We start from the raw sequence: 14625 nt of genomic DNA, 5'->3' as shown, positions 1-14625 counted from the left end.
ATGTATTAAAGTAACATATTCTGTCCCGCCCCCACCTCTTTTCCCCAACCCCCAGTAATTGGTATAGGTAGGGTCATCTTGCCAGTTACTAAGTTCTTGATTCTTCCATCACAATCTCTCTTTAGTCCATCTTTTCTATTCCCTCACTTCACAACTGGACTACTGCAGTTGCTTTCTAACCTGACTTTTTGTTGTTCTAACCTGCCTTTCATGCTTTCTTTGTATTCTTTCATTTTGCCCACACCCATAAGTCTAATCTTAAAATAACAATTTTATACCCTCACTCAGTTGCCCATAGACCTTCAATGACTCCCATTATCCACAGGATAAAAATCTTCCCTCCCTCTCTACTATGTCTCTAATCTACCTTTTCAGGTTTATTTTTTATCTCTTTCCTTAACTGAGCCATCTGCTTCACCCACATTCTTCTGTTCACTGGTCCTTGAATCTCTCTTGTGCTTTTTTACAAGGTACTTGTGAAATCTTATTCTTGACTGGGAAATTGGATGCAGGAATCTTAGAATGGTTCAAGAGACAAGTTTGGGCCATGCTTCAGAGGAGGTTTCTCTGAAGCAACCTTGAAACTCTTTTCTTTCTAGAAACATTAGTATCATCTGTGATCCTGGCAGGTTCTGCTTCCATTCTTTCCTTATTTTGAGGCTCATTTGTATCCAATTATTTGATATAATTTCCCAATAATGCTTTTTGATTGGAATGTATTATTTCATTGGTAAAAGAATCTCCTAATATGGAAATTCAATCTACTAGTTTAACTCTGCCATTGTCCTGTCATTTATTATAGTTTTAGAGAATTGTCCAGGGGCACCAAGAGGTAATGTGAGTGGCTAATAGTCACACAGTGAGTATTTGTCAAAAGCAGGGCTTCAGCCTAGGTCTTCATGACTTCCTGACCCTTGGAATCAGTGTGGACAGTATGCCACACTGCCTCTCTACCCTCCAATCTTTTCTGAAACAGACGATGATTTTCTTTGTGAGCATTTTAATTTAATTAAATTTAATTGAGCATTTAATCAATGAGCATCTTATTTAAATCAATTTACTGAGAGTAAATATGCTTCATGATTTTTGTGGTTATGCTATATGCATCCATGTATGTAGCATTCATATTGCTGGTCCTTACAAAAGCAGTAGTTTGACACTTTTTTTCCTTCTGATTACTTTTCTAAATCTGTATTAATCTCCAAAAACGTTTAGAAATTTGCTTCCTTTAAAGATTTTCCTTTTATTAATCCCCTTTTCTCTCTGAACTTCTCTTGGGGTAAACATTTTTCTGAATCATCTGGATTTGGGGGAAAGTAACAGCAATAGTAATAATGACAGTAATGCAAAAATACATATCTGAGCAACTAACAGTCAGAAATCTTTCACTTTGATAGCTTTATCAAGGCTTGTACTCACCTGGAAGTAATGAGTTCTTTCTTAATAACCTTGCTTGACTCCCATAATAAACATACAGAGAGGTGGCCTTATTACTTTATATGGATATAGGTGTACCTGCTTTTAGCTCAGGTGGTTTCATATATTTAGCACTCTGAAATTCTTTTAGAGGGAATAGGGATCTAGAGGGAAAAGGTGTCACTTGGGAAACAATACAAGGTAAGTGATGTGATTGAGGAGAACCCAGTTTGATGAAGTAGAGAGAAGAGTGGAGCTCTCTAGGCTTCCTTTGTTAGCAGAGATGACTTCAGAGGTACAATGCCAAGGTTCTTTCCTATGGATCTGAGATCTACAAGGCCTGCCTGAAATGTTACTTTTTATGGGGATCACAGGTGAAAAAAAGGCCCCATTATTGGATCTAAAGCTATATACTAAAGCAGGATACTCTTCTTTAACTGGGAAGCCAAGGGTGAAGGCCTGAAGCTGGAAAGTTGGCTAGTCCCAGCGTGTGTACATATATGTATGTGTGTGTATATGTGTGTATGTGTGATGCTATCCTTAATTCTGTTCAAATATGCAATCTTCCCAATGCTAATTTGGTGATAGTGTTATAGTTGGGATTATAACTTTGTCTTCTTTTTTTCTCCCCCACCACCCCTCTTCCCTCTCTTTTCTTCTCTCTGTCTCTTCCTCAAGGCCTTTCACATCTCATGATGAGCGAACAAGGTAGGTCCTTTATGGTCATGTTTTCCTCTCTCTGCCTAGCCCCAGATCCTTTCACCTCCGCCTCCACCTCCTTTGGCTGGTCATAGTAGACAATGCTGCTGCTGGCTCTTTGCCTGTACTGCCTTATGCCTAGCTGGGCAGGCTGGCTGCCTTGAGGTGGGGGCATCTACTCAAAACATTATGGTTCCTCAACATTCTGGATTACTCCCCTCTCCCCGCCTCCATTCCCTTTGCTTTCCCATGCACCACTACCATTTGTCATACCAAAGGCTGTGTCCCTGCAGTGCTGGGGACTATGCCTCTGAGGAAGAAGCATGAAATGAAGCATGACAGTGGTGATAATGGGGGTGAATGAAGCTAATTTCAGAGCAAGAAAACTGGTAACTCCCTTCCTCCCTTTTCTCCCTCCCTCCCCTGCTGGGGTTGGGGGTGGGATATTGGCCTTTTAAAAACCCCTAACCCTTTGTCTTCTCCCTATCTTTCATTGTCCAGTATAATCACTTTGAGATCCTATCTGATAAAATGCATCCCTTCAGGTTTTATTTTTGTTAAAAAAAAACCATATATGTGTATGTGTATGTATCTCTCACAAGAACATGCTAATGCCCTCTTGGCATGATTCTAACTCATTATATACCCAGAAGAAAACTGCATTTAAAGGTCTGTAAATTCAGCATCTGCAACTTAAAATATTCAAATATACAAGGAGTAAAATGTGCATGAAATTCAGCTCAGCTAAGCACAGGGTGGGCTGTGAATGGGCCTTTAAAAAAATAAAAACAATTTCCACATTATCAGCCTAAATCAAGGTTCAACAACTGAGCTTATTTTAAAAATTATCCTGTTAAACACACAGACAACACACACACACACACACACACACACACACAACCTCCTACTCAATTGCTGGTACTATTTTTTTTTGGATCCTGTGGTGATTGAAAGATCAATCTACCAATCTTATGCTGGCACAGGGGCATTGGAGATTAGTTCCTCTCTTTATCCCCACCTTTTACCCTTTTGAAAATATAAGGAACCAAATGTTCACACAGAAGTTTCTTTTGCTTGAGAATGAAAACAAGTAGAGGGGTCGTATTCGGTTCCTTTTTATATTGCCAGAAATATTGCTAGGCTTCTCATGGCAATTTTGGTTCTTAAAACCAAAGGCAACACAGGAGGGCCAGTCTTCTTCCTGTGACCCCTACATCTGATATATTGAGTATTTCTGAAGTAGTTAAAGGATCAGACTAAGGGACCAGAGGACTGAGATGAAAAAAGCTAGAGAGATTGGCATATATCCCAAAGGTTAGCTGAGGAATTGGGGGAAGTGGAAATGGTCCTAATATAGAATTCTAAGTCCAGATTTGGACTTGTTCACCCAATACAGCCCAGTAAGGGCCTTTGATCTCCAGACATTTCATGGATGAGGTGTCTATATTGCAGGTTGATATTCAAAGAATGAAGATAGAGTAGATTAAAACCTAGGCCAGCAGGTACCGACAAGAGACAGTACCTCAATTTATATTGCAGGTAAATGAGGGCAGCAAGTAGTCACAACCAAAAATGGGGACAGAGTATGTTCAGGAGTGAATTTGAGATTGACTCATGTTCCTTATGGTGTGGGGACGGTAGATATGGATACACAAGACCATGGGAGGAGAAGTGGCTGGCCTAAAATTGAGAGGAAGACATTTTTAGGATGAGAAAGTCAGATCAAAGGGCAAGTTGTGCCAGAAAAAGCAAGTCTTGGATGGAGAGTTGGTTGGCTACTGCTCCTCTCCATTGACCCTTACTATACTCTTTTTCTTGCAGTGATTTTGCAAGGAAATCTATTATTAATTAGTTTTCCCCATAGAACAAGCTCCAGGTAGACGAGATAGTTGAAATGAAGGCCTCATTTCATCTTGATCTGGGTTATTTGACATTCACTTGTCCCAACCTAGTTCTTGGAGAATGTATAGGGAGGATCCAGTGCTTCTGGGCCAGAAAGTTGAATCGTCACATGGGTAAGGGTACTCTTTGGACAAACTGTAATGAAATTCTTTGACTTTTCAACCATGCCTATAGCATAATATATGGTGCACTCCTGGGACTCCAGCTTAATGTATAGGAATCAGCACAGACATAGTAAGCCCGCTTGAGATAAGCCAAATATCCAATAAAAGAAGAGTTTGTCTTGGCACATAGGTTCCCAAAGTGGGCAATACTGCTGCCTGGGGGGTGCTGGATTGATCCAAGGGGGTGGTAGTAGTTTGAAATGATGCACATTTTAAAGAAAAAAAAACACTCAAGGGTTAAAGAAAGTAGATTTCCAGGGGGTACTGAGTAACTTTTTTTTTTTTAAAGAGGGCCGTAGGCCAAATAAATTTGGGAACCTCTGGCTAGGGCAGTGTTTGGATAATGAAGATGTTAAGGCTGAAGTGTGAAACAGGAATTCTTTTGCAAAGAAGAGAATGCAGGGTTCTTCTGGGTGGACAGTGTTAGGAAACCCTGAAGTTCTTGGTTACTCTTGGATCAGCTTCCACATTCGTTTTTCTATTACTTTCCCTCTCCAAGCAGAGTTAACCACTTTCTACCCAATCTTTCAATTATTCTGGCCCTCTTCCTCCTTTCAACCTAAAAGAAAACAGTCTGTATTTTGTACCCGTTGAGTCAACAACATGTTTTTTGGTTGTCCGTGAAAATATATGAGCATACTTCTGTATGTTGTATGTATGTCCATTAGTTTGTGCATATACAAATTCAGTAATCATGGTTCACATTCAGGTCTGTATAATATTGGAGAGATTGTTTCCCCAATGACTTTCCCTCTACTTTTCTAATCAGTGTTTTGTGTTTGCACCTGGCTTGGCTAAATGTGTACGTTTTAACATGTGTATGATTCTGCGGTGCCTTTGCATGCACAATTTGTCATCTTCTTAGGCATGGTCTGGAGAAGATGAGGAAAAAGGGAAGAGCTTAGACCAAACAGTGAGAGAGACCGAATTTGCTGGTCACACTGTTTGCCATCATTTTAAGCTTTTTCCTTTTCTGTTTGTGCTGTATTCCCAGAAAGTGTTGTAATGCTATTGCTATTACAACTGGTTTTGTGTGTGTGTGTGCCTATGTGTTGCATTTCTTGGTGACTGTGTGCTGTGTCCTGATGTTTTGTTATTATCCTTGCTCTCCCTGCTCTCCTGTCTCTCGCCGCCTCCATGGTGGACACCTTTGTTACCTCTACTTAATCGGACCTTCCACTTCATTTCTGTAGGTAGAAGTAAAGGTAGAGATCACTTTATTTTTTATTATTATAACTATTGTTGTGCTTTTTTCAATTATTCATGTGTCTGGGGGGAATTGTTTATTCTGATGAATGTAAACCAAACCAGAACTTAAGGCTTTTAATGACAAGCCAAAAAAAAATACTAAAAAGACCAATCTTGCTGTCTGCCTTTAATGTGCCTTGGATTTATATAGACAGGGATGTCCCAGAAGTCAGCTTGTCTCCCATTACAACTTGGTAGTGCTTTACCCACTTTGCCTTACCTGTTCCTAGGAAGGAAGTGGGTCATGCTGGTGATGAACACATTGTGGCTTCAGATGCTCAAGGAGGGGAAGTGTATTTTATGTGCAAAGGGGAGCTCTCTACCAGCTGAGATGACAGGCTAACCTGTTAGCCTGCTATAGAAGGGACTGGGGCAGGGGATGGAGATATTAATTTATTTTGCGTTGTTTAAATATTGCATGGGGATTGCTGAACTTTGGGATGATATGCTCTGTGTGTGTGTGTGTGTGTGTGTGTGTGTGAGAGAGAGAGAGAGAGAGGGAGGGAGAGAGAGAGAGAGAGAGAGAGAGAGAGAGAGAGAGAGAGACAGAGACAGAGAGAGAGACAGAGAGAGAGACAGAGAGACAGAGAAATGGGATCTAGTAGATCATCTACTGGCCAGGGAATAAAAGAGTGGGGAAAGAATGGGCTGACTAATCATCTTCATTATGATTTAAGGAGAATACTGTGCCATTCACTTGTTTGTCTCCTTTCCTATGTTTCTGTTTTGCTTTTGTTGTCCTAACTAAGTCTGTTTTGTTGCTTTGTTGTCCTATTGTCCTAACCAAGGCTGGAAGGGGGAATGTGAAGGCTGTGGAAGTCAAGGGTAGGAGAGGGAGGCATGAAAGGGAAATGGCATTTTATTATGAGTTATGGCCAAAGGAAGGAACAATGATAGGCCTTGAACTTGGCAAGTCTTTCTTTTTCTTGTCAATCATGGAGAATGAGAGAAGCTGGATGAGTTTGCTCTGGTGCTTTGACATGCTTCTCAGTAGCTAACACCTTTTGGGTAGCTCATGTGGAGCCATCCATTCTTAATCAAACCTGTCAAAGAAGCAAAGCATGGAGGACTTGGCATCGTGTCCAAATTGGATTAGCTCTTTAGAACAGGGGAGAAAATGGAAGAAATGGCTAATTAATAAAATAAAAATATGTATCTGAATCCAGTTCCTCCCTCTTAATGAATGGCTTTCCCCACTCTGTCTCAGTGAGAACACTCTGCCGGCTTCTTCACAGGTAGGCAACCGCTGTTGAAAAGTTGAATTAAAAGGATGAAGAGAAGGGGGAGAAAAGGGGTTATGGGAATGATTAAAGAGTTCTGGTTAGTGATTGGTTTTAAGGTCGTTGACCAGCTCCAATTTCAGTATTGCATTTTTTTGAATGTGATGGCTAAAGATTCCTTGAGCATTAAGTTGGTCAGATAAAGAATCTTATTGATTGACCTAGAAGAGATTGACTCTATATTACTTCTCTCCCCTTACAGGTTGAATGTACTGGCTATTATTGATAAAACATTCCCAGGTGGTTTCATTTTTGAAAGATGTTGTGTCTTGGGATCCTCTGATGGGGCTCAGGGTGGGTTGAGGAAAAAGGGAGGGATATACACTTACATGCCTAGATCATCTGATTGTTTTCTGTCCAAGAGAAGGCCTGTGTAAATGAACTTTGGTTAGGTAAAATTCTTGAATATCATTGACTTAGGTTGGAAATGGCAAATCCATTCCAGAGCGGCACTTCAGATAGCTTTTGTGTTAGCATATCACCTCAACTGAAATGACTTGTTTGAAAACCAAGGTCTCATTGCCTGTCATTCATATGTCCATTTTGAATTGGTGCTATGAAATTACTTTCTGACAAACTCTAAGGCTGAGTGTTTTGAAGGATTTTCACTAGAGGATGGTCAAAATTCACTGATTTCATTTTCATGTTGGCCAAATTTAGATTCAATATCTGGGAAATTAAATTTTCTCATCTTCTCTCTTCATCTGTCCCCCAACCCTAATGAATATAAAATGGTCAAACTTTAATTGAGTTGAATTGAATTGAAACAAAACTTGGTCAAGTCAATATTATTGTCTAATTGAAAAGAAGCACTACTAGTGCTCAGGGAATGACATGACTTCCATGATGGTGATTGTGGGGTATTGTTTCTTTTTCCTTTTTTTTTTTTTATGACTAGGCAGTGGGGTTAAGTGACTTGCCCGGGGTCACACAGCTAGTAAATGTTATGTGTCTGAGGCTGGATTTGAACTCAGGTCCTTCTGAATCCAGGGTTGGTGCTCTATCCACTGTGCCACCTAGCTGCCCTGGGGCATTGTTTCTGTAAGGGGGTGGCTGTGATCTGAGGATATCCCTTTGGGTGTGTACTTTGTGTGGCCCCCCACAATGCACTGGCCTAGTTCTGCTGTTACATTGTTGTCATAATGGGGCCACAATTCAGCCATTCCGAATTCATACAGGTCTTTCCTTTTCTTTCATCGTTTTATCTTTCTAAGTGCAAGAAGAGCTGAGAGGGAATGACCACCCAGTTTTAGAAACATGGAAGAAATCAAATAGATTAATATCTCTATAGTTTTTAGGGTCACTTTGCTTAACTCAACTCACCTTCTCCCTATGGACTTTTTTTGTGGAGAGAGAGGTCCTCTTTTTCTCTTTGTGGAGGAACTGAGCCCCATAAAATCATAGAGTTGACCAGGTGGTGTAGTTCCTTTTACCTCCTCCTCCCTGATGACTGAGTTTACTCCCCTCCCACGTTACCCCTCACCTTTGGCCTATTTTTTTGTTGGCAAAAGTGTTATGGAATTGCAAAAATCCCAAATGGTCTAAGATTAAGAAGGGGAGAACCAGAAAGAATCTTTAGAATTTTTTCCCTTTAGGGTCTATAAAATGAGAAAGGGACTCAAGTGTTTCTGATTTCATTAGATTTTAAAGCCAAATGGCATAGCAGTGGTTCTGCAGAGGAAAGGATATGTATTTTAACCTTAATAAGATGAATGGAATGTTTAGAGGAGAGCTAAGAAAACAGTACTCAAGAAGTCTTGGGGCTGCAATATTAAAAATGTAATTGCAAGCTTTGCAGTAAATGGCAGCAAAGGAGAAATCATCAGTAACCAGCCGTATGTGACATGAATGAATGTTCTGCCACTTTCTCTGTAATCTTTGCCCTTTGTTTTATATTTTGTACCTTATTGTGATGATTTTTAGTTTAGCTTTCAGGGTAGGGGCCTAGTTCTTTAACATTCTCCTCTTCATTTTATTAGTGTTTAGAGATGTCCATTACAGGTCAGGCACTGGGTTTTAGGTTTTAGCCTGATGCTGAACTTAGAATGCTAGATCTTGAGGAAGAAGGATGAACAGAATTTCTTTCTTTCTTTCTTTCTTTCTTTCTTTCTTTCTTTCTTTCTTTCTTTCTTTCTTTCTTTCTTTCTTTCTTTCTTTCTTTCTTTCTTTCTTTCTTCTCCTTCCTTCCTTCCTTCCTTCCTTCCTTCCCCTTCCTTCCTTCCTTCCTTCCTTCCTTCCTTCCTTCCTTCCTTCTTTCTTTCTTTCTTTCTTTCTTTCTTTCTTTCTCTTTCTTTCTTCCTTCCTTTCTTTCTCTCTCTCTTTGACTCTCTCTCCCTCTCCCTCCCTCCCTCCCTCTTTCTCTTTCTCATCTTCCTCTGGTAGCCTGGTGTCCTGTCCTTCTCTAGGGGTAGAAGGGGGACTCAATATTTTATTATTATTGGATTTAGTACAGAAATAGCATTGGTTTTAGCCCTACTGTAGCTCAGAACCCTTGAAATCTAGCTCATCCTCCTGTAGTAGCAAGGATTATAGACCTATGCCACTACAATTGGATAGGACACTTTTCCAAGTCCTATTGTAGTGATATTAGTTATAGTAGTTTCCTCCTTATATGCCTTGGTGTTCCTCAGCTGTAATAGCAGTGAGGACATTATAGATCCATTCTTGCCACTCTGACATGTTGGCTAGTTGATAAGCCATAGGAGCTTAGCTTTTGCCGTCAATCTTTTTACCCCATAGTAGCCCATTTATGAGGCACACAGAATATTGCTCTTAAGATGGTATATATACCTGTAACTTGGAAACTGTTCTCAAATTTTTTTTTCCTTAGGTAGAAAAGATATTTGGTACTTCAAAGCCTGAGGTAATCTACACTGGTTGAATTAGAAAGGTAGACTGGTAACTGAGTTTCAACAACAGTCCATGTGGCTTACATTTTACTGGTAATAAAATTAAGTAAAAACTAAATGAGTGAAAGGTTAAGTTGTCCCATGCTTCCTTTCCTATGTCACTGTTAGGACTTGAGCACTTTGAAAATAAATAGTGAATGGATAGCCAAGGGTTTATGCAAATTCTTAAATGAAATGCCAGCGACTAATTATGAAAATAAACTCATTTGTGCTCTATAAATATCTAATTATAATAAAATAGGAACAACATTACATTTCCATCTCCTGCCTCATCTGCTTCTCATCCACTACTGATTTGTCCTCTCAACATCAAAAAGCACTTCATTTTTTTTGTAAGTGGCATGTTTTCCTTGGTTTTTGTTTTTCTAACGTTTTGAAGGTCTGTGGGGGAAAGAGTTTTATTTTAAAAGTAAAAGCAAATTGCCCAATTTGAACAGTTCTGTGATTTTTGATAATTGTATCCTTCAAAATGGTGTTTTTAAAATATGAAAGTTTTTTTTTCCCTTTCTTTCCTTTTTAGTTTGGAAATGTTCATTGGATGCTAGGACATTTTTAGGTTGTTTCTCAGAACAGCTTTTAATAATGTAAACTACAACTGTGGCTTTATGAGCGTAATCTAATCTGCTATTGACATCATTTAATTAGCTACTAATTGGCAGTATATAAAAGACCAAACACTTTTAAAATTTTAAAACAATAAGTCATCATCATCATCATTATCAATTTGTATTTATTGATTACTCACAGGTTTCTTGGCACCAAACAATATACTATAAAACCAGTATTTCTCCTTTGAGCTGAACTAGATTTTAGCTTAGCCAATTCTTTGCTTCACCAGCTGGATTATACATATATTTGAACTAGATATTGACATTGTTTATAGCTGGGAGATAGCTTGACTCAATTAAATACCTTTTTATTTCTGACAATTATTGCTCTTATTTTTAGAGAGCCAGAAATAGTAGCTGTTTTGGGAAAATATTAACTATAAAACAGAACAAACTGAATTAGTTCACATGTGTAGGCATGAACAAATTGAAATTTCTCTTTTAAAAATTTTTAAGAGGATCTCTGTATTTGGGTAGCTTGTCTGAGCAGGTACTCATAAGTGTATACAGTGAAATACACTCAGCTCATCTTCACTCAAACTGAGTATTTTCTCACATATAGCTTCAGTTTCTAGGTGTCCTGAAAATGACAAAAGCAAATTTCACATACAGGATGATATTTCAGTGATTTTAGCATTCTCTCTGTTTTTAGGCACTGTGAATCCAATGTTTGCAATTGAGAAGGGACTTCCTCTGTAACCCCAAAATTAAAAATCTCAAATTGTTTCGTAGGTTGTATTGATCAGTGCTTACTCTCAGCTTAAAGCCATGTTTCTATAGGGAGACTATATATGGGGGTGTCAAGGCCTGGGGGTGGTAGTGGTGGTTAGGAATTTGATACAAGTTAATTAATCCAACCTCAGATTTCTGAATCTATTAAAAAAAAAACCCAAACCTTTTCTTTATAAAACAAATGTCAAGATGCTTACCCCCCACCTGATTCTGTCTATTTATTTTTGATAAGTACTCTATTCCTTTCTCTGAAAACTGTAGCTTTCTGTGTAATAACCAGCTGACTCCAGATGGCTTTAATTTCCATTAAGAAAGATTATCCTAAAAACAAAACCAAAAAAAAAAAAAAAGAAAAAGGAAGATTATCCTTATGAGAGTTGGAGGCATTGTGGTTTACACTGTGTGTAAATAGAGGCAGAAATATTGTCCTCTTGTGTGGTATTGTTTTGTACTCTTTTTGATGAGGCTCAGGTTTCGTCCTGCACAAAGAGAATATCTAATTGATATCATTGAAAGTTGTTTTTCCCCACAAGGCATTTAGTGGTGAGTGGAGCTACAGAGGTAGAGAAACAGACTGTCTGCTTTGTAAAAAGCCAGACTAATAGCACTTTTGATGGACATCTGATTTTAAAAGTGCTGTATCTTTCATTAAAATTTACATGTAAAGTAAGGGCAAATACAATGGCATGAAAGCTAATTCAACTTGCACATCTTGACATAATAACAATCACAAGAAACTGGAGATCCCAGATGGCTGCTTGGCCTTTGCCATCCTTTTAATAAGCTACTAACTGCTAATTATTTCACTCTTTTGGGCAAGTTAATTTACTGCTGATTCTTAAAGAGATACTGCTCTTTTTTTTTCTCTTCCCTTCTCCTCCCCCCAACACTCCACATGCAAGCACACGCGCGCGCACACACACACACACACACACACACACACACACACACACACACACACACACACACACTAACCTTTTCAATCAGAGCTTTGAGAAAAGCCTCAGCAGAGACTGGAGGCCTTCCAGTAGACAGTAAGAATGATGTAAAGCAGTAGGGTGGAAAATGCTGCTTTAAATACATTTTCCTGCAGAACTACTCAATGCTGGGTGTGTGTACCTTGTTCAGTTTGGCTTGGACATGACTACATTTTCACATTTGGAAGAGCAATCGATCAAGAGGCTAATACAGGGTGGAGATCTGAATTTTGGAGCCTATTTAAGAGGGGAAGAACAGCTGCCTTTTAAATGGTCTCTAATTTTGACAGTTAATGCTGTTTTGTGAATGTGTGATTTTCTGTGATAACGTTGGGGAGGGATGATGGTGGGTAATAGCTTATTTCCTAGGCTTTATGATAATGCAGACTAGTGATGAGAATGTGGTACTAAAATAGAACCATAGTCCACGAGTCCCTTGAATACATCAAGCCTGGGGGAAATATGGCTTTTTCCTGCCTTTAGAAAAACCTTTTGGCTTTCCAGGAGAGTGATGTTACCTTTTACTATAGATAGGGGATTATTAAAGATGAGCAATGTGTGTGTGTGAGCTGGCTGTATGAGCTGGCTGGGCTGCATCAGAGTGAGTGTTTTGGAAAGAGCCTTGTTTGCAACGCTCTCTCTGACAATCAAAATATTTACTTAAAGATAAGCTAATGAATAGGGCATACAAATGGCTGCTGAACCATTATTGAATTGACAGTCTTCTTAGCTATGTGCTTTTCAAAAAGAAAATCTAAACCTCAGGTACCTTCTTTTGTTTATTAAAAAAAAAAAAACCCTTCCACATCTCCCAAATGAAAGAGAACTGAAATTAAGGGGGAAAAAAACCCTCACAAATATACCAAGCTATCTCAAGCCACAGGAACCTTTTTTTTCCCTTCTGTAGTATTAATATAAATCGTGGTCTGTTACTTTGAACCTTGGGTTCTTCCCTCCCCCCCAATGTTGTCAAATGATTTAAAATGTGTGTGTGCAACTATGTCTTAATGAATCTTCTGAGGACCCTAAAATGTTGTAACTGGTTGTATTTTGTACACTGGCCTGAGGAGCTATAGAATGAAAACACAAAGATTCTATTTATGTTTCAACTTTTGGGAAGCTGTAGCTATTAAAAACAATTTAAAAACTTTAAAACATAAAATATTAGAAAAAAAGATTTTAAAAACAAAAATGCAACTTTAAATTTCAAAGTGCCCTCAAAGAAATTCAGAAGGATAGGATTTGGATGAAGCATATGAACTGAGTTCCTCTTAACTGTATTTTCTATTTTGATTAGGAAATCATTTGTTGCTCTCTCTTCTTTTCCTTTTGGATGGGCTAGCATCAAAATGGAATTTACTGGTTCCTGGTTGTAGTAAAATGTAAAAAAACAGATGTTAAAACAACTGCAGTTTTAAAGACACTAGTGTCTTGTTAAACACTTCCAGTTTGTAGTACCCAAGTGCTTAAATGGATATCCATGTAGTGTGTGTGTAAACAGTGCTTCTGGTAACTGCTTGCTTAACTCTAAGAAGAGCTGATCACAGCACAAAATGGGGGAAATTACAGGGAACTCTTCAGGCTTATTTGCTTTGAAATTTGAACAGGTTAAAAGTTTTCATGGTGGTTTCTCCATTGTATGACTATATTCACGTGTCAGGTGTCTGGACTGTTCTTGGCTCATTCAATAAGCTTGATGCTTAGATGATGAGTGACTATTTTGCCAAACTGGACTCTGTGATAAAGATCAGCTTCTTGTTTGGGTAGAGGATGTGTGAGAATATTGCAGATTTCTGCAGTGTATTGTTTAAAGGCCACTTAATCCATATTTTGATGACCATCTAGGAAGATTACATTCTATGAATGTGCTATCCTTTATATATGAAGTTAACGATAATAATTGAGAGTTACATTGTGACATAAGGTTTCATTTCCACAAGCTTATAAGCCACTTGTTATAAGTTATATACTCATTTTTTTTAAAAAGGCACCAGATTTGACAATCAAGTAATCATTAGCAGTTTCAGTTGAGTGATAAGGTTGTAAGAAAGATTTCAAGGTGAGGAAGTGGAGATAATATGTATAGACAGAACTCAATATGCAGAAATGAAAACCAACAAAGGTTTTGCTCTCATTACAGCCTAATACCATAATGCAAAGTATAATAAAAAAAATGAAATAACACCTGCCCCACTTATAGCAAAAGTTTGTAGTGAATATCAAATGAGATTATACATTTAGAGTGCTTTGAAAACTGTAAAGTGTTATACAAATGCTAGAGATCATGAAGGCACCATCGAGGTGCTAATTTATGATGTTAAAATTCAGCACCGTGAACAGCACATCCCAACAAGTACTGTTCGACCTACCCCTAGGTCATTTCTATATCCCGTTGTTGTATAGATTGCAGAACCTCTGGTAGATAGGTCTAGGACCCAGGCTGCAAGCCAGTTACTCTCAGCAATTTTATTCGAAGAGAAGCAAAACTCAAATTTTGGAAAGCTCTTTACTTTCTCTGAGCTCTAATACTCTTCTTTAGGTCTGGGTTGGATACCATCATTCTTTCTTTCATTGGATTATTTCTTTTGTTAATTACTAAATATATGCAAGCTACTTTTAAAAGTATTTGGTTAAATTTGCCTTGAAGAAAACATATTGATTTATTTCACCAAACCTAAGAATTATAGCAT

General features: G+C 38.4%; 1 protein-coding gene across 5 annotated transcripts in view; it reads left to right on the top strand.

Moving 5' to 3' along the window:
* NRXN3 (neurexin 3) overlaps positions 1 to 14625 on the top strand; it is a 2091311-nt gene that overhangs the window by 164352 nt on the left and 1912334 nt on the right. For all 5 annotated transcript variants that reach the window (XR_013485433.1, XM_078151451.1, XM_078151449.1 and 2 more), the window contains exon 4: positions 2095 to 2124. Coding sequence is in view for 4 of the 5 variants with exons in the window: in XM_078151451.1 (XP_078007577.1) it covers positions 2095 to 2124 (30 nt within the window). In the remaining variant the exon portion in view is untranslated. The remainder of the gene's footprint in view (positions 1 to 2094; positions 2125 to 14625) is intronic.

The sequence above is a fragment of the Phascolarctos cinereus genome, unplaced genomic scaffold (assembly GCF_003287225.1).
Source record: "Phascolarctos cinereus isolate Bilbo 61053 unplaced genomic scaffold, phaCin_HiC Scaffold_3;HRSCAF=262, whole genome shotgun sequence".
In the NCBI taxonomy this organism is placed as follows: domain Eukaryota; kingdom Metazoa; phylum Chordata; class Mammalia; order Diprotodontia; family Phascolarctidae; genus Phascolarctos; species Phascolarctos cinereus.
This window is presented reverse-complemented; position numbering and strand designations above follow the sequence as displayed.